This window comes from Melozone crissalis, unplaced genomic scaffold, assembly GCF_028551555.1.
Source record: "Melozone crissalis strain CALT ecotype California unplaced genomic scaffold, PUWL_Pcris_2 ptg000004l_1, whole genome shotgun sequence".
Lineage (NCBI taxonomy): Eukaryota > Metazoa > Chordata > Aves > Passeriformes > Passerellidae > Melozone > Melozone crissalis.
Genome location: NW_026535782.1, coordinates 26,051,387 through 26,072,100, shown reverse-complemented (window position 1 = coordinate 26,072,100; position 20,714 = coordinate 26,051,387). Strand labels below are relative to the sequence as shown.

The following is a 20,714-nucleotide window of genomic DNA, read 5'->3' as shown; positions in this document are numbered from 1 at the left end:
AGTGCTGAACTGTGCAGAAGGACCACACCACTGTACCTGCTGCCTGTGCTGTTACTGATTCAGCCCAGTATGGAGCTGGTCTTTGTTTCTACAAGGCTGCACTGCAGGCTGATGTGCAGCGCGTTGTCAGCCAGGACCCCCCAGTCCTTTTCAGTAGAGCTGCTTTTCTTTCCAGCTGGTGCCTGTGCTGCAGGACTTGGCATTTGCTTTAGTTGAATTTCTTGGGGTTTCTGTCAGATCATCCCACTGCCCTTATCTGCTGAATGTTTTATTTTATGTTCCACCCAAATCTTCCAGACATCTCTGTAGAAAAGGGAAAATAAATTTTATTTATTTTTCATGGTCTTTGATGTTTCTGTGTGTTCTGTTTCCACTTCAGTCCTTTCTACTTCTCTTTTATTTCTTATTCTGATTAAATTTTACAGATCTTTAATCTATGCTCACTTATTTTTTCTAAAAACTCTGACATCTTAAATTTGGACAGAAGCATCCAGCTCAGACCTTACCAGTGTAGGAGAGCAAAGAAATAACTGTGTGTGCTATAATGCTACTAAAGATATCTCTATGATTGAGTAGTTTACCATAGTGGGTGTTGTTGAGTTTAACTACTAAATGACTGTGGTAACCAGATGCTTTCCAGGGTAATACCTACCTAATCACTTGTTCTTCATCCTGAGCTTATATAGTTGCATATTCCTGCTTACTGGAATATCTGGCATTTCTCCTTATTGAAAGACATCTTGTTTCTTTCAGATGATTACTTCAATCTGTTTATTTTCTATTCTAATCTGCTCCTCCAGAGTGCTTGCATTTGGTCTATGATTGGTGATGTCTTGGGATTTATTTGTGACCTAGATAGATAAAAATGGAAATTGCACATAAAGGATTGCATATGCATAATGTATAGAATGTAAAATATTGAGTAGCAGTGTGTCCACATCTTCCAAATTATTTGTTTTCTGATTGGATTCACTATAGCTTTCAGTTTTGCATTCATCTTGACATAGGCCGACTTTCTTTAAGAGAGTGACATATATTGCTTACTTGTGAGAATATTTAGTTAGCACATATGACATCTGTTGTGCTCTGTCTACATGGTTTGCTGTCTTGCTGCTAATTTGACATTATTTAAACATGAGAGATCCAGGTTGGCTGTTTGGTTTTTTTTCCCGAGGTGTTGTTTGTTGATTTATTGTTTAAATGTTCTGTTTAATTTTTTAATCTCAGTATTTTCTTGAGTGGAGGTTTAATATAAATCATATAAAGATCTTCCTCTCCCACCCTCCATCTGCTTTAAGACTGAAGTTGACCTTTTCAAGTCTTTTATCTCCATGAGTTCTCAAAGATGACAACTAGTGGCTTAGAGACTCTAGAATTAGAACAAGCCCAACTACCATATCTCCAGTTGCAATACTGAAGAAAATCTACCACCTGCAAATGTAGTGGAATTACCAGCAGTTGCTGAGATTTTGTCCAGTAGACACATGTGTTACATCAAAGTGCCATGGGCTGTTTAAATAATCACAGATGACTGATCCTTTATTTTAGATCCACTTTGAAACTACTGGAGGAAGTCTGATTCATATTGGCCATAATTGTGACTGGGAAGAAATTAATTCTCTTTGTGCCTAATGGATGTTGATGTGCCCATTAAAAATAAATACACATGAGTTTGAAAGAAGGTCTTCACGTAGCTCAAATATTGCATTTTTGCACTTGTGGTCAGGCTATTTGTATAATTTAAGCATAGTTTGGCATAAATTTTTAAGCAAATGTACACAGACATTAGCATAACCCCGTTTCTAAACAACCCCCTGCAACTCCATGCTGCCAGTTTAATACTCTTTCAAGTAATCTGCTTCTATCTGCTGGCACATTCACTATCTACTAACTTGCTGAGAGTGTTAAAAATTCTCAAAAATGTTTTCATTTGGTGGATAATTGTCAGTCCATGTGTAACTCCTGGAGTTTGTGTATTGTGGTATTTGGCCCTTTGAGCTCAGACTGCCATTGCAGGACCAAAAGAGTATGGATGAGTGAGAAATGGAAAGATTCTGGTAGGATGAGCCAGTGATTAACCCATATGCATAATTTCATTGTTTCGAGGTGCCGGTACCCTTTGTAATTCTCTGAATCACTGTGATCGTAGAATAATTTGGGTTGAAAGAAACCTTAAAGGCCATCTAGTCCACCCTGCCCCTATGTCTGCCATGGGCAGGAACATTTTCAACTAGATAACATTGCTCAGAGCCCTGTCCAGTTGGCCTTTAATGTTTCCAGGGATAGGGCATCCACCACCTCTTTGGGCAGCTTGTGCCAGTGCTTCACCACAAGCATTGTAAAAAAGCTTCCTCCACATATCTAATCTGCATTGACCCTCTCTTAAAACCATTGCCCGTTGTCCTGTTGCAACAGGCTATGCTGAAAAGTCTCTCTGCATCTTTCTTATGGGCCCTCTTTGATCCTGAAAGGCAGCAGTGAGGTCTTCTTGGAGGTGGTTGGCTCCAGGTCAGCAGTGCTCTACCCAGAGTGCAAGGGCAAGTCCTACTAGCTCAGTCATGACCTGATGTCTCACAGAAATAGGGAATGTTATTTCACCTTGTGTTTTGTAAATGGCTTGTCTTATGGTTTTCTTGTGGTTTTCTCCTCCCTCTGTTTAGAAATATGGATTTTTTGTGGATGTTAGCTCACTCTATGCGTTAGTGTCTCATTGCACAAAGATCGAAAGATTCTGAACTTGATCAGCTGAACAATATTGCCAATATAGGGCTTCAAAATATTGTACGTAGAAAGGGGAAAAATAAGGAGAAGGATAAATTCAAGGAGTTAGTAGGGAAGGGTCTAATTTTATTTGCATTTTGTCTTTTGAGTTGAAGAATGTCTATAAATTACATTTTCAAGACTGTGTCTTAAATCTTGTCTGCTTTCAACTTGTACTTGAAGTACAAGTGGAAATTCTCATGTACTTTAGTCCAGCAGCTAGTTTTAAAGCACCTTATGATATATCAATAGGCACACAATACCTTCAACAATGTATTTTCGGAAACAATGCTGCCAACTTAATATTGTATCAGCTGTTTTCCCTTTCACGTCTTGGAAGTGGCATCAGAGGGGATCCTGGGAAGATTGACTGCATTGGCAGATAGAACCCATCTCATTAAATTGAATTTAAACCCTTGCTTCATGAGCTTAATAGTGATTCATAATTTTTTGTCTTTTCTTCAAGAGGTTATTGAATACACTAGGTAAAATAAAGGATATAAATATTCATAAATCAATCATGTGTTCCCATTAGTAGGTACTTGATTTTAACCCAACTGGTGTACACACTATTAAGGAGTATAGACTAGTCTTCCTAAACCAGACAGTTAGACTTTTTGCAAAATTAGTGACAGAAATTCTTCCATTCATTTTGCAAAAAAATTTATAAAAGGACACTGTAGCACGCATCAGTTCTGTGTGCAAATACATTGTGTAAAAGGACTGATATATCTTTAAGCCAGGTGTGTAAGCTGGATTTTTTCCTCCAACTCTTGCAGGCTTTGGTTTTGCAGATACCTGCCAGGTCTTAACTTTCGGACTTATGAGTAACAGTTGATGAATCAAGGATGTGAGCTGCTAATGACAGGGTCATTCCCCACCTGTCCTTTCATGCTACCATTTCCTTTTGGTTGTTGTAAAGTAACCACCAAAGCTTAACATCAGAATCTGACAAAACCCCCTCCTTCTAAATCACAAAATCATTGAATGGTTTGGGTTGGAAGGGACCTTAAAGATTATGTAGTTCCAACCCCCCACCATGGACAGGAACGTTATCCCCTAGATAAGGTTTCTCAGAGCCTCATCCAAGCTTGAACGGGGCAATGTCCAATCCTAAAGTATCAATGCCCTTTACATAGGGCATCCACTTCAGTCAGTGGAAGTTTTTCCCACTGGCCTCAGTAGATGCCAGTATTCAGAGAAGTTGTTTTTATAAGTAAGAGTAACCAATATAAAAAAATCAACATAATGGCCAAGAGAGAATCAAGATATTTTGCATTTTAAATCCAAAACCAAACCATGTACAATTAAAATAGAGCCTGTGTCTGTTTCTAGACGTGGTAGTGTGCAGCTTGATTTTACTCTTTGCAGAGTCTTTCTGATTTTAAAGTAGCTCTCTCCCTGTGGGGCATCAGTTATTGGGATATTTGTTGGTGGGGTGGAGGTGGTGGATCTTTCAGAAGGGAATCATTTGAGACAAAAAAAGAACATACTTAGAAGCAACCAAGCAGTATTTCAAATTAACTTTTGTTTGCTTTTTATTTTCTTTCTTTTTCAAGATGCAAAATGCTTATTTTTCAACTTCTTTGTTTATTTACAGTAGTTTACAACTCATTAGAGGTCCCAAATCCTTTTCAGAGTTTTGCAGTTCTTATTCAGTTAGTCTTCTTATTTGGTAATTAGACTGAAAAAAAAATGTGATTTGATGTATTCAATAAGATTTGAAGTGGTAATGAATCATTGTGTGTTGTAACTGGGCAGGATTTTTTTAGGTAGCTAAATCATTAAAAAAGGTATATTATTGGATATATCTGTTTGTTTCATGTAGTGACTGGTGTAGTATATCACTTGCAGTAGGAGTATCAGAAAACAATTGCTATTCCTTGAAGAAACAGCATTGGAGTTTTTCCTTTAGCTTTCCCTTTAAAATAAACATCTGAGTACATTCAGCCCACATGAAAAATCCTGATGAATTTATGGCTGTGTTCTGTAACATTTCATCATCCTCTCACACAAGGCCATATGTTTTCACTGGATTCCTAAACAGAAAACTTTTGATTTTGACAATGTGTTAGCAAAAATAGCATACAGGTTTACTTTTTATGCTTTGGCAGTAAAAGTAAATCTAGGAGTACTACATATGTATATAAAAATTAGCTTCTGCATTGTCTCAGCATTTTTAATTTCAAAATTGAATTTTTCATGACAGTTCAGACACGTTTCATTAATACACTTTTAGTGACTCTTAATGATAATGCCGTTTGTAAAGTGAAGTTAGAGTAAATGTGACGTAACTTTGCAATTCTGCAAATGTGTAGTGATGGGGCTAGCAAAGTGGCTTCATCCATCTGTGGAATATTTCAAGGTCACACCTTTATTGGCTACAAGATTTCTAAATAAAAAGAGGATGACAGTACTTACACTTTGATATTGTTTGCTTACTAAGCGTGAAATGAAATTTAACAGTGCAGCATGTATACATTTGTAAATTTATTGTGGTTGTTTAGACTTCTTGGAAAATGAAATGTCAAGTTATCACTCTTGGCTTCCAGGATGTGATCTTTAGGCCCAGCAGGAAAGTTCACTTTGTAAACTTTTCTTCAAATAAGTGTGACAATAATTTTTAAAAATTTATTTCTTAAGCAGAACAAAACTGCATCTGAAGTTAGGATGTGGCAATACCAGCACAGCTGGGAGCATCTGATGCAGCAGCTGCTCATTATCATAGTCCTTGGTACCACCAGGTGTCATGTTCAGCTCAGTGGGACAGTGAGTGAAGTTAAGCTCTTAAAAGATTTCTAGATTGACACCCTGTATCATAGCAGTACAAAAATTGTGTCATCCACACCTGAGCAAGTAGTGCATGAAGCAATTTGCAGGAAAGACAACTCTAAGAGTAGAGGTTAGGATGGTCAGTTGTAAATACCTGAGACGCTGTTTTTTAAGGGATTGAACTCTGACCTAAGGGTACATTTTTAAGGAGAAAGAAGAATTGCAGAACAGTTTATTAAGGAATCTTAATTGTCAGTCAACACCACGTGATACTCTGCACAAAATGGTATAAAATCAGGGAGAATGTGTGAGCGTGTCTACAGAGTTGCTTTAGTGCTTCTGAGCAAAATGTTGATGGTGAGGTTATCCAAATAACAGTAATTACAAGTCAGTTTGTAAAAGACACATCCTGTCTGAATTTGCATCTTTTAGAACTGTAGATGTATTCTGAGCATCTAAAAGAGTGAAAAGGTTTCTTGGGATATCTGCAATAGTTATGAAATCGTTTGGATTGTGAAGTTTTAGCTGTGTCAGTTTTGCACATCAGCTGATAATGATTTAACTGCTGTGGTGTAAAATTTCCTTAGTATTTTCTTTTATCATTTTGTTAGTGTGGGTGAAAACTGAGGTCTCTTAGTACCTTGGACTCTTGAATCTTGAGGTGATTAATTACAAGTCATTTTCTGTGACTTTATAATTAACAAGAGTAATGGTATGTATTTCTTCACATGCACGTTTTTAGTCATGTGACGAATTCATAACCTGCATACCAAGAGAGCAGCAGTGCCTGGAGGTGTGGATCTTACTGAAGAGCACAGGGCTGAGTGTGAGGATGAAAATGATTGTTAATGAGTGTTGTGAAGTGGATGTGTTAGGGATGACTTCTTGAGAACAGCTTGGAAAGCATTTGTATTTACCATGGACGAGGAGTGCCACAGAAGAGGAATTGAAGTAAATCCTGGTGTACAAAGTAGCTCTAAAGAGAAGTTTGAAAATATTTTGTCTCTTCTGAGTGTCACAGAATGTAAATTCCAAGTAACCTTTCATTTGGGAACTGTGAGCTTTCAAATAGAAGGAACCTCAACTATTCTGTTGCTTCCGAAATGTATGATGAGGTCAAAGATCTCATAGTCTGTAACAAATCAGAATTATTTGTTACAGCCTTTATTATTACCCTGTAAAGAGTGCAACATTGAACAAGTGATTATATTTAGTCTGACAATTTTATATGGCAAAGTTGTTATTGTAAGAGTGAATTTACAGCAGAAAATGTCAAACTGTATAGCAGAAGTAAATGAGATTCAGAAGCTTGGGATGTGTTGCTTTTTTTTTCCCTTTGGTTTGTCTTTTAACATTCGAATACAGGAATGCCATTCTCATGGAGGACGGAGCAGACAATTTTGAAGTCTGTGCTTTTGCTTTGTCTGTAGTTCCTTTGTTAACATCTTAGCAGCAGCACTAAGCAGATTTTCTCTACTTTTTTGTTATCTTTTAAGTTTTACTTTTTCTGTTCCCCTGGATGGAAAGAGGTAGACTTGAACTAGGAAAACAAATTACAAACTGAACAGCAGAACCTGTTCTGTGCCCTTGGAATGGGGACAGAAGGGAAGTGAAACCTCATACACAAAGAGGTGTCAGCAGCTCTCATTTCCCAAACTGCTGTTTGGCGTGAGAGAGATGAAGCACCACACTAATGTTCAATGGGCCTTGCTACTGAGAGCTGCTGGATGGAAACCTCCATCCTTCAGAGCTATGGAAATGTGCTTGGGCCTCATTTCTGTGAGGTTACATGTGAAGTTGTCCTTTTTGCCTTTCAAGTCTTTTTACTGTTCTTTTTACTTTGTATGCTCTGCAGTTTCAGACTGTGTAAAGACAACAGGAATTACTTAAAACTGGATGTGGAGGATATAGAGAGAGAAGGAGAAGGGTTAATCCATCTGGGCAACTGGATTCTTCATTACCATCAGGTTGGCCTGTGCCTCTAGGGCAGTGGAGTCCAGATGGATGGGTTAATTTGCATATATATTTACATAGTCTTTTATTGTAAATTCATGTGATCATAATGAGGAATTTCTCTGTAGTATTTTCTTGACAGTTAAACAGAATTTTCTTCTTGTCAGAGCTCACCTGCAATAAAATCTTTATTTATTTACTACATCTTGACCCTGATAAAACATGGAGCTCAAGATACAGCTCAACTTCCTTTATGCCTGTGGGTTTTTTTCCCCCACAGATGCTTCTCCATTATTTCAATTTTATAGTTGCCTCCAGAGTTTTTGTATTTTTCCCTTCAGATTTCTTTCCTGTTGCCCATCTTCTACTACTTCTAACTGCTCTTGCAGTTTTATTAAACAAATCACAGAAGTTTCTTGTTGCAATAATTGGTTCATCAGAGAAATGCAAAATATATAACAGGTAGATGTTTTCAATAATGAAACACAACAAGGTTTTTACTGCTCTTCACAACTAAATATTGTTAATAGAAGAGGGGGAACCCAGCAAAGAGTCTCTTACATGTAAAGAGATGTTGAATGGTGGATTCTCCTGTGACTGAAATCTCACACAACATATTCAAAGAGGTCTTCCACTGTCAATTAACTGTGAAATCCCACCTTTTGCAACCTTGTTTGATGGCACGCTATAGCGCCTGTGGTCTGCAGCCTAAGAAAATATTTTGATGCTTTTGTTTTAAGAACTTCATTTCATGTATTAGCTAGGTATTTTTGTTCTGGCCAGCTGTAATTTCATAAATTAAATATTCAATCTTTGCAGTGCTCTATGTGCATTTTAATTATTGTCAGAGTTGAAATGTGCAGTTGTTGAAAAATTGAAAATCAGGTAAATATAATGTTGTTTTTACTCAGAGAGGATTAAAAACCATATCCATATTCTAAACCATATCCATATTCTAAACCCCTTCTTCATATGTTATTTCATAGTTGATTTGAGATATCCTTTGTGCATAAAATAGACACATGATGCGAAATCTTGGTAGTGTTCCCTCTAGCCATTTGCTACATTTCTTTAGAAAGATGAAAATACCTTTAATTCAGACTTTCCTAGTCTGAATAGTAAAACTGAACTGTGTTCTAGTTTTACTATTTTAAAATTTCAGTCTGCTGCTTTAACCCTGAAGGGGTTTTACATATGGTTGGAATAGTTCTCTGCTTAGCTTTTCTTGAAGAATGATTATTGGTGTCACAAAATATTAAGGAAGTTCAAAGTTTTTTTGTACTTAATTTTACCTGAGCAGTATTTCCTTGGTGGTGGCAAAATTAGCATTTGTTAATGCATATTTGTATCTTCTAATTAGCCACTTACTTAAAGCCAAATAGGCTAGAAAGACGAGAAAAAAAAAATAGAATGTATGCAAACGGCTTTAGCTGAATTGAAGGGGAAAAAAAAAGTGTTTTTTCCCCTGAAGCATATATTCTGCATGAAATTCAACTTGACAAGTGACCCTTTCAAAACAGCGCCACAAAGATTTCTCGGCATTCTCCATATATGAGAGGCTGCGTTCTTGTGTTGTACACACAAGCAGTTCCCTCTAAATGAAAGTAGCCTCTTCCTCTCTCCTTTGTGCTCTATTTTATCCTCATCCTTGTGTTGGCATTCACATCTATGAGCACACTTTTATGTGAGAAAATTTTGCAAAAAAGCAAAACTACTGGGGATGTTAATACAAAATAACATATATGACCAAATACAATAAAGAACTCAAGTTCTTTATTTATTTCAAAGTACTGAGAATGTATGTGTGTTCACTTGCAAAAAAAAAAAGGAAAAAAGAGGGAAAATATTTGGTAGTTAATTTACAGCTAGGTGATGCAAAAGCTGAACTCCAACTCTCAAGTCTTGCATTAATTTAGGAGCAGAGGACAAAAATGGTCTATGATTCTGTGTGAGCAATTAATAACAAGAATGTATGACTTGTGAAACTGAATGTAATGCATTAAGATTAGAGCAAACGGATAATTTAACAGTGTATAACAAGTATCAATCTTAAAAATAGCACTATGGATCAGCAGTATTTTATCACCATTCAGTTCTCCTGCAGCAACAATCTAGAAATAGTGCACTGGTTATCCTGCATGTATATAAACTGTCAAATGGGAGAGATATGCAGTGCAATATTTCATATGTCTCATGCCTTCATATGTGATGCTCTTTTCAGATGTCTTTATGAAGAGAACAAAACTTGTGTTTGGAATCTGGCTTGACAGAAGGGTTTTGGGTGGGGCAGTGGTACTCCTGGGGGTGGTGGGCTGCTGCTAGCTACTGCTCACACACAGTATTGGCTTTGAACACAGCTCTGCTTCTGTGTATGTGGGCCATATGTTCTTATAGAGTGTAATAGATTGTTGATTACAGCCATTTTATAATTTTCAAATTGATAAGCTCACATTTTGTACCAAGATATTTAGAGCAAAGAGTGGAAAATTGCAGCCTTGACATGAGCAATTGTCGTGTGTGAACAAACATCACTTGAAAAACTAGAAAGTCAGACAAGATGATACTGTGAGATAAATAAGGGGAATAGTTCCTTTGTTAGTTATTGTTGGTCTTCAAAAACAATGACAGCAGGTTATCAAAGACATCCCTCAGTTGAAGGAGAAACAGAGAAGAAATGATTATTTCTTCCTTTTGAGGCTTGCTGTACCTTTATGCTTAGGGGTTTGAGGGAGGTGGGAAAAAACCTGTTTCCTCTATTCAGCCAGCCTCCAAGAACTTTTTCTATTAATCTTAATTTTTGTATTGTCCATGTATAATTCTGTGGGGTTTTTCCACAAGAGTAACCTGGAGCAGGTAGATCTCTGCAACTGCCATCGTGTGCTCTCTTCCATAGTTGCTTCCCAATGAGGGGCATTGCTTCCCCCAGCAGGAGACTTTTAGGGCTGCCCAGAGAAGCAGAGGGAGATACAGGAGGGTAGGAGGGTTCATCTGTCTAAACTATTCTTTTTTTAAACACTGAAACATACTGATTAACAGAGTGCAAAATACTGCCCCAAACTATTAATATTTGGTGTCCATTCCATTCTGTATTTATGATGCAACACGTTAGAGAGTCTTGCTTCATGTACAGGCTCTGGTTTCAAAGCATTGTGTTTGCAAGTCCACTCAAATGGAAATACTTGTTAAATATTTACTACTGTAGTGGCTTATCCTTGGATACCATGATGTTTTTGTGCTGCTTTTCCCAAATACTGGGAAAAGTGCTGTAGAAAAGAAATATGTCACTTTCACAAAATTGTGAAAGTTTACCTTGATAACTATATAGCTAATTTTGAGGAAATAAAATGTTAAATGCAGATATTTTGTATTATGAGAAACCTAATCTTTGCTCTGAGTAGGGTATAAAGACAACACTTAAATGCTGACATCTGTCTTCTAGAAAATTATCCATGGCTGCAAAAGCATTTATGCTTCAGCTCAACTTTGCAAAAAGGACTGTCTTATTTATGTATGTTTTATTATTGCTCTGAGGTCGTTTCCAGTGAGTCACTGACATGAGAGTGATCCAGTTTGATGGAGCTTCTCCTTAATGTAAACAAATTAATTATCAGAATGAAGTATGCAAATATTACCTAATTGGTGCCACTTGGCAAAATTTTTGTTATGCCAATCATGCTGGAGACAACATGACAATCCTTGCTTCTTCTGAGGAGTCCCCTTGGAAATGGTAATAGGATGCTTGCTTTGATTGGAGTAGGCAGAAAAGATGAGCCAAAGAGCTTCAGACATATTTACATTGCAACTTTCTGTTGTGGCTTTAAAACACCAGAAAATTGATTCTCCAAATTCTAGTTCAGAGACAGCTTCAGAATATAAACCAACATCTAATTTTATGCCCTCAGGGCATAATTATCCTATTCTCTTTGTCATTAGGGATGAAACTCATTGTCATCTCGGATGTTTTGCATTTTAAAAATTTGAAAGACAGTATTTGTTTCTTTCTCTGCTTGTCCTGTCCATTCAATATACCTTTCTGAAACTGCCGTATGCTTCTATTAGTTTCTGCTTTTTTATTTCTTTTCAAGCAGAAGGTTCAAAGAACCATGTTCATGTTCATTAGGAAATGAGTTATTCACTACAAGAAGCTGCAGAAGGGTGAATCCTGAGCAATGGGGGAAGCAGTAGTTAAGCTGTTTATTTATTTTTTTTCCTACAGTGTTTATGAAACTGAGTTATCTGTGTATACCTTTGAAAGTAGGACTATGATTAAATATTTACAGGTATGGCATGAGGAGTAGCTAATGAATGTCTCCAGCATTTTCAGCAAACAGTAGCAGTGGTATGTAATGCATATGAAACAAAAATTTTGTTGAGAAATCTTACTAGTGTAGTAAAGCGCTTAATGCTCCGATTTGTATTAATGTATAACAACAATGTCCTCAGTTAAGGTATTTCCTTCTCTTTAAATTGCCCCAAATACCACAGTATTTTAGGTCAGAGAAAATCCAATCAAAAGCTTAGTTTGCTCTATGTTTTTTTTTAAATATGTAAAAATTCTGAAATTATATGTGTCTGCTGTTTGCATTCATATAAAAGGGAATGGCTGTATGATTTGCATGCTGGCAGGATTGTCAGTTCGTGTGTTAGAAACTGCAGGCCTGCTTCTGCATCTTCAGCGTAGGAGATGGAGCCTGGTTTGTGTAGAGAGTAGTCGGTGGTGGGATAGAGTGAAGTGCAGCAGAGCTTGAACCTGCTCCTCTTATCTGAGGAGAGCTTGTGCTCCCCCTCAAGCCCTTCATACTTTACACACAATATGGGTGGGAGCTATTACCATGAGCACTGGCCAGTAATACCGTTTGGTGCATTATTTTCTGCTTTACTGTAGCAGACATATAGCTGTGTGATGCACCTCATGAGCACGAGAGAGAAGTCCATTGCACAAGGTAATAATGTACTTTCCAAAGCTGAAAATTTGCCCAGTCTTACATCGGTTCTCTCTAGACAGTGGTCAAGCAGTTGATGTCCTGCACCTGCTGCTTGTGTTGCTACTTCAGATCATTTGACTGCTCCCATATCTGCTTCTTTGTTGTATTTTTCTTGTTATGGATTGGCCTGAAGTCTCCCTGGGGTCTGCTGAGGACTAGGGAAACTGCTTCTGCTGCACTAAGTTAAGCAACAGAGGCAGTGTAAAAGGTTGTATTAAAAGCCAAGTGTGTCTGCTTATTCTGGTTTTCAGCTTTCATTTAGAAGACAGTTTAAAAGCCAGGAAGTTTTACATTTTCTCCTTTTTAAAAAGCTTTGTAATTTTTAATTGAACGTAATAATTTAACTTCATGGAGCAGTGATGGCTGTAAGACTTCTGTCTCAACTGTTACTGACACCTACAAATACCTTTCTCACATCTTCAGGGAGAGAGTCCTCAACAGGGGCAACAATCTAACATTTCCTTCTCTGAAGAGAGAGTCCTGCCTCTGCTGTAGGCTACTTCTTTGGTTTTCATGTTTTGTGACAGTAATGTTTTTGCTGCTTGGTGGCAGAGCGCAGTAAAAATGCAAGTTGAAGCCTTCAAAACATACAGTGATCCCTTCCTAAAGTCATAGGTGAAGTTTCTTTGGCTCTTTAAATTTTGGTAATATGCCTGTAATACTCCTCTAAGGTCTTTACTATTTGAAAGTTGAAAGCTGTGTGATAAAACTAGACTTGAAATGAAACACAACCTCCTTATAGAAGTTTTACTAAAAATAGTTCTGGTGGTGCCCTGGGGGTGTTCATCAGCTAGCGACACGACTGCATTTTCACAGCGGGCAAGCAGGGCTGGTGAGGTCAAGGAGGATGAGTCTGTATTCCTGTGGGGAGCTTGGCGGGAGCATCCAGGGATTTTTGAGCTTTTACAGATAAAATGAGCGTGGGTTTGTGAGAATGTTGTTTTAAAATACCTGGAAAGCTGGAACAAGCCCAAAAGAATTCCAGTTCCGTCTTTCAGTGTGTGTGTGTGTGTTTTAGGATCCCCAGGCATCAGGTCTAGTTGACCTCTACTTATAACTTTCATGTGTTTCAAAACTAGAAAATCCCAACTTAATACTGATTAATCTCTGCATTCTTTTTTGAAGCAGAATTGGTAAGTTACAATCCTGGTTTTTGCTTTACTTCTTCTTTTCTTCTTTTGAAAACATTGCCCTGGTTTACTCTTTGCAGAATGACTCACTGAAATGTCTGCATCACCAGAAACTAATCCCTGCTCTGCATGCTATCCCTTTTCCAGATGATGAACCTGTAAAATCTGTTTTACAGGAAGACTTTCTGACTTCCTTATGCTCTTAAGTGCAAAATGGTATCTCTTGGGAGCCTGTATGCAAGTGACCATGTTCAGCACATAGTTTGACTGAGGTGACTGCTTGATCCCTGACTTGTGCCAGCGGACAGGAGAAGTCGTGCTGGACTAGGAACCTGAGGACAATGAAAAGCCCCTGACAGATGTCAGCGTGTTAGCAGTCAAGCAGTCACTGATTTTGTTTTTGTGCGGGAGGGAAACTTCATCAGAAACACGGATGAAATTCCAGCCTTATCTTAGGGAATGCATGTGGGTTTCAGGCATGCAGCAAGAGAAAAAAGCCAGCGCCTTTTCAGGCTTTTTGCTTCTCTCACCCTGTGCAAAGGATATTCTGCCGCACCTTAATTTTAAAGTTTTTTGAACTCTGCTGGGATTTGAAATGAGTATTGTCACAGTGTGCTTGTGATGTCCCTTCCTTTGTTTGCCTATTGCCATATACCCTGGCCAGCTCTGTAGGAGACCTGTCTGGAGTGCCTTTTAATGTTTAGATCTAGCAGTGATTAGAATACACTAATGCCCAGTGGGTATATGTGTCATTTTTTAACAGCTGCCGAGCTTTCTCCCTGCTGCTCCAATTAATGCATTCGGCGCACACTTGCCAGTGAGTGGGCTGTGTGTATGGATTGAACCACTTTGCTCTTTATTCATCCAGTGTATGAGATGCCAGAAATGGATTGGCGTGTTTCCTGTTCTTACAACAAATGAAATCAAACGTGCTCCTGAGCCTTTGCCCGGGTAGATAGAAGGGCAGCATTTAACTGGCAAATGGAAACCTGTTTTGCTGTGAGATATGGTTCAGTCCATTGACTAACATCTATCCCCGCCTCCCAGCCCCTCTTCAAATGATGGAGACACAGGATAGGGAGCTCTCAGTGCTAGGCTTCCCCTTGCTGACAAGCAGGTCTCTTCAACTTTGCCCTCTGCTGCTTAATAATAGCTTGAGATCCTGAAATTCTCCTTTTGCTTCAATGCTTTCCTCCTGTATTTATTTTCAGGTTGAAATATTCCAGTCAGTAGATTTGATAAAGTGTGTCTGTGTGTGTCCCTTTTTTTTAACAAAAAGGGGAAAACAATATGCTTCCTAGTCAGAGCTGAGATAAGGGAGGGGTTGTTTAATGGTAGCGGAGCGGCTGGTGGGAGCCGCGGCTCTGCTCCGGTGCCTGCGGTTGATTCATGCTGGGACAGCTCTTTGTGAAGCTGAGGGCGAAGGGGGCTGCCGGCTGGGGCTGTGAGTGAGGAGGAGATGGAACGCTTCTTGGGCTTTGTCAAGCAGATACGAAGATCGAGGAGAAGAAAAGGCAAAAAGTACCGGCCAGAGGAGGATTACCATGAGGGCTATGAGGATGTCTACTATTATGCCTCAGAACATTTTCGAAGTAAGTATTTTGCATGACCTCATTTTCCTTTGGCTGTGATAAATATTATGTTCTGAAGATGTTTAAACTCCAGAAATGCAAGCAATATTCCTCCCTTGCTAGAACCTGAGCCTCGTGTATGTATTAAAGTCAGTTCCTGTGAGAGCTCTTGTTGGCTCTGCTGCCGATGAACAATACAAAGCATCTGAAGTGGCACAGAAGCTCTCAAAGTAAAGAGGGTCTGTCTGCAGACTCTGGTGAGATTTCAGATGCAGTTAATCCAGTCTGACTGCTGGAAACCTTTTGTTAAAACACTGTTGAGAAGCGAGTAGGGTGGCAATAGCCCTTGTAGAGTGTCTTTAGAAGGCTGTGTGGATATTTTTAAAGCACTACAGAGGCAGTGAGCACTCGTTTGTAAGCTGAAGTTGATGAATAATGTTTGCTATTGAGGGAGAGTCAGTTTACTAAGCCTCCGCTGTGACCTGGTCTTTTCAGTAGTGAGTAAATTGAGTGGGCTGGTTCCTCACTGCAGGTCCAGGACCACTGCTGGAGAATTAAGTGGGGATTTTTTTTTGCTGGCACTCACGTGATGACACTCAGCAGCTCTGCCAAAACCAAAATAAACCACCTGCTTAGAAATCCTGTGCAAAGTGTATGCTGGACCCTGCAGCTTCTTAGAGCTTGTCCGCTGTGCCTGTCAGGTATCAGAGCTGCCAGTCTGCCGTGGTCTTCTGGAGAAGAGGATGTGCCCAGAGGTGCCCACAGGGAGAGTGGGAAGGAGGGAGCCACACACAGCCTCTGCCTGGGGTCTTGTGTGGCACTGTCAGGGCAATGTGGTGGCAGTATGAGCATAATTCAGCCATGAGCAGAAATTGCCTGTTTCTGCTGTTTTGGCCACTGGTTTGGGACCTTTGCAGTGAAGCTGTGCCTTGTTGGGCTGCTGAAGTTAGATGTACTTTTTTGTTGTTCTGTTCCATGTGAGTGACTGTCAGCATCTTTTTTCCTTCATTTCCACATTGCTGAAATAAATCATAAGAACCGTACATTTGTTTTAAGATAGAATGATAAATGTGGTTGTGCCTTACAGCACCAGAGAACTGCTATCTTGTGGAAAACTAGGAAACAAGAGTTGTTCTTATTGGCTTTCTCCCGGTGCACCATGCTTGCCTATCTCCTAAAGACAATCAGTGTAGGGTGCTTGATTGTTTACTGGGCTTCTACTTGATACAAATTTGTTTGCTTTCAATTTTTAAGAAAACTCATCGTGCTGATAATTTTAAACAGTACAACCTACCTATGTTGTTAAGAGGGAGTTCTTGCAAGGAGAAGACCTATTTGGGAGGCAATGCAGTAATAATGGGTAATGTTGTGGCATGAAGTCTGCTACACAAAATCTACTACACAAGAACTAACAATTTTAAATCTGTTTAGCACTGAGAATTTTGAAGGTGATATATGTTAGGGAAAGTACATAACTTCTCCTTGCTTTAATATGTAAATCAAAAGAACGTGTCAAAGCCGTATGTCAAAATATTTCCCTAGCGGATTGTTGTTGTTGAAGGTCCTTTAAAGAGGAAAGCAAAGCCCCTCCAAAAACTGTCAAATGTAATAAGGGTTTCTTGACTGATGATTAATGAATTATTAACTCTTAACTTAATGTATGGCACTAAGATTGAGCCAAATATCTAATAGGTTTTTCCTTTTACTCTACTTAGATAACAGAAGAATAGTACATACTTCAGCTTGTGGAGGTCATAAGTATTTCAGACTGGATGAAATGTGTGTCCCATTTTGAAGTGATGTTTAGAGCAGTGTTCAAGTACTCAGATTGAATTGAGCTCAAAATAGCACACAGCCCTATAGAGCTGGATGCACAAGGAGTTGGCTACTTCTCACAGTTACTTAAACCAAACAGTCACAGGAGATTTGAGCCATGCAGTCTTTATAGAGGTACCATCTCAAGCACAATTCCTCAAGTGCTTTTGTCTGGTCTTTCCATGTGCTTTATGTGTCAGTGTTTTGGTTGGATAGGTGTGGTAGTTACTTTAATGTGCAAAATCTGAAAAGAGGCTACTGGTGCTACTACAAAAGCACTTGTCCAATTAAATTTCATGTGTTTGGGACAATGAAATGTTTTATATTTAATTTAATTATGGTGTTTATTATAAATTACACTGTTTACAGTACAAATTTAGAGTAATTGCAGAGCTTTTAATAGCCATTCCTTCTGCAGTCATTTACTTAAAAGAAATGTGTGCTTGCAGGAAAGATTGTATTTATTGTTACGATTTTTAGAATATCGGAGCTAATGAACTCAAATGCCTATTGTTCTTTCAACTGAGATGAAGCTTTTTTAGATTTACTTTCTCTGTGTTGTTAGGCATCCCTTCTCTATTATCATTTATGAGTTATATATCCAATTAGCCAGTACATTTGAAGATGGTCTGAGACAATCACTTTATGAGCTTGTTACTCTCTCTCTGCTTCCCCCATTTGTAATATGGCTTAGAGTGTTGCACAGGGAGGCAGAATTAATGGAAAAATGCAGAAACTGCATTAGAATAACCGCAGGATCAAACAAAGACAACAAAGTTAAAAACAGAATAGACCTTTGGGAATCACAGGAAAAAGGTGACTTTAGTTTGTCCTCAGCCCAGCTGTGCTCAGATGCTGGGATATTGTTGCTGCCACTGTTTGGTATACCATCTTTACTCCTCCAAAGCTTTGGCATGGAAGACCATGTTAACTGTGATACTGGGACGCAGCAGGATGAAGGGAATGTGCAATGCTGCCTAAAGTTCCCTGAGTAAAAAAAAGACACCCCAGCTCCTGAGGCAGATGTGTTTTGTCTTGAACTTTTCATCCACTTGTTGTCAGTTAATGGATAACCTTATTTGACATGCAGCACCAGCTCTCCTATCTTTCTGAAGTGTCTGTGCTATGTAATGCTAGAAAAACCAAAGTAACAATTTTGGTATGCAAGCACATATTGACATTAGTAGTGCAGGCATCATACTCATTTCAGTGAGGCTTTGCAGTGTGAACATAATGGGTGATGAAATTGCTACCCAACTCAGACAAGTTGGTGCTTATTTTATAAAACACTTTAAAAAGCATCATACTTATCTTGAGCAGCATTATACCACTGCCATTCAACATGTTCCTTATAACAAGGCTTTGTGTGAAAAAGGCCCTTTTTATATTATTGCAGAGACTGTTTGCAAACCATCAGGAATGCTGCTTAGCAGAACTTGCTGGAATGCTCCCAGAAATTAAATAAATCCAATTGCTGAAGTCAGGTTGTTGTGCCAAGACCTTTGAGTTTCAGCCTAATCTTGAGTGGGAGTGTGGTTTTGGGACCCAGCACAACTTGGTCACCTCTGACCAAAATAAACACTTCTTCCCACACCCTAAAATAATTTCAGCACTAAGTCTATTTGTCATAATACTTGGAAGGATTTGGGTTTCTTTCAACTCATTTTGGAACTTCACAGGTTTTATGAAACACGCAGGTATAGAGGGTAAATGCATCTTGTTAAATTTTGCCTTATTATGGTACTTCTGGTGTCTGTCATCCATCTCCTGAAAGATCCTTTTTTTCTCTTTAGTGATCTTTCTTCTGATGATGATGTTCTTCTCAATGTGGTTCACAGCATAGTCTGTTGGCATAAAGATTTTACTTTTTGTGTAGCTACAATGACAATATTAGGTAATGATCACAAAAAGCAATGTTCTGAAGAATTCTGCTAGTAAGTACCCACTAACCTGAAAGGTCCTATGATTTTAGCCTTGACCTTAAAATGTTCCATTTAGTCACCAGGGTCCAAGGAATAACTTCTATCCTTTGTCAAGGCCTAGTATATATTGTGTAGCAAGAGTGTTGATATGTTAGAGAAAGTAATCTGCCATAATCTATGTCTGCCATGAAGTCATATGTCATTTCCTTCTCTGATGCCATCTATTAATTATTTCAGAATCATCTGGTTCCTCAGTTTAGGACCATCAACTTCTTCAAATTCGTTCTCTAAATACATGTGATGGTCTTTCCACTGATTTGCCCTTCTCCCTCCCTTCATCATCACTGGAAAGTGAAGGGAAGGTATTTGACTCCTAGCCTAGCAAATAACGTAAAAAAGGAAAAACTGAAGGTTTTGTATGACTCAGAATTGAAAATGTCCTCTTTGTTGACTGAAACCTGGAATTATTAAAATTAAAATTGTATATATGATATGCTTCTCGGGATGGTGTCAGCAGAAAAACTCCACTTGGGCGTTATTCTCCAACACAGCTCAATGTTATGGTCCAGAAACTCCCACACCATAGCTGCCAAAATGTTAGGAATAAATGTCTTTGCATTTCATACTGCAGGTGGTTTTGAAGCTGTATTAAATACATAGGGCAAAACACCAAGGGGAGTGATATGCCAATGATTTCTTAATGATGTGGTCAGTAGCAACATCACTCTTGTCAAGGTTTTCTCCATTTTGTAAATTGGTAAAAATAGTTCTTGTTTGCAGCAATCTCACAGATTTCATTGGGGTTGCAGAAGAGTTAATGATTTTGAGTCACGTGGTGACAAGGTAATTGAGTATCTCTTGCTCAAGCTGTAGAGATGCTAGTTGATCCTGAGGATGAGGAATGCAGGACAACTGTTTTTTATTTTACAATGATTGTGTGTTGCTAGTTTGCTGTTAACTGGATGTGCATGTGTGGGGGGATTGTTCTTCACCTACCACAGATCTTGTCATGTCAGTACAGTAAAATCTCAGCTTTCATAGAAACTAAAGTATTTGTTGAAGCCTACAAGAAAAAAAGGCCTGGTAACCCGAGTAGAGGATATTGCAGGCTTTGAAAACACAATAAAAATAATATTTAAAAGAAATAACTAAAATTTATTTAAACTTCTATTTCCTTCATCTTAATAACTGTTATATGGTTGTTGGAATCTGGAGATTTTCATTAACCGACTTCAGGTCTTGAGTATTTCTGTTTTACAGAAGTATTTCTGTTTTCCACTCTTTTCCTGAGATCTGGATAGCCCCAGTGCCTCAGGTTCATCATGGGTGTGATGCCCATGTCCAGACAGACTCTGTCATCACAGGGCTACCACCCCGTGTCAGTTTGCAAGCCAGCCTCGGTGATAAAGGAAGCTGCTGTGTTTGAGCTTTATTGCTGGGGCAGGTGGTGTCCACTTCCCCATTCAGGGTTTTCTGAGTGAAACAAAAGTGGTAGCAAGTGATGTTGTCTCTGCTTCCACTGCTAAGACTTCCCATGTGACAATAGCAATATTTTCCATTTTGGATAAAATTCACACAGTCGTTAGGTAAGGGTCTACGCACATGCTGCTTCTCTTGCTTTTTCATCTTCTTTAACACACATAGGTGTTAAAATTGCTAAAAAATTGTTGGGTTTTTTTAAAGCAATTGGTCATTGCGTCTAGTGCAGTTTTATATTTCATGACATCCATCCTCTTGCAGAGAATTACTTGATTTTTGATGAGGTATGTGTGTGTTTTGGAGATGATCCCGTTTATCTACTATCTT

At 38.6% G+C, this 20,714-nt stretch overlaps 1 protein-coding gene across 8 annotated transcripts in view; it reads left to right on the top strand.

Moving 5' to 3' along the window:
- GRIP1 (glutamate receptor interacting protein 1) overlaps positions 1–20,714 on the top strand; it is a 307,729-nt gene that overhangs the window by 79,175 nt on the left and 207,840 nt on the right. For 6 of the 8 annotated variants that reach the window (XM_054270771.1, XM_054270779.1, XM_054270805.1 and 3 more), the window contains exon 1: positions 14,668–15,192. The exons of the other annotated variants lie outside the window; for them this stretch is intronic. In XM_054270771.1, coding sequence (XP_054126746.1) covers positions 15,060–15,192 — 133 coding nt within the window. In that variant the 5' untranslated portion in view covers positions 14,668–15,059. Of the gene's footprint in view, positions 1–14,667; positions 15,193–20,714 lie in introns of those variants that run through there. 8 annotated transcript variants of the gene reach the window in all.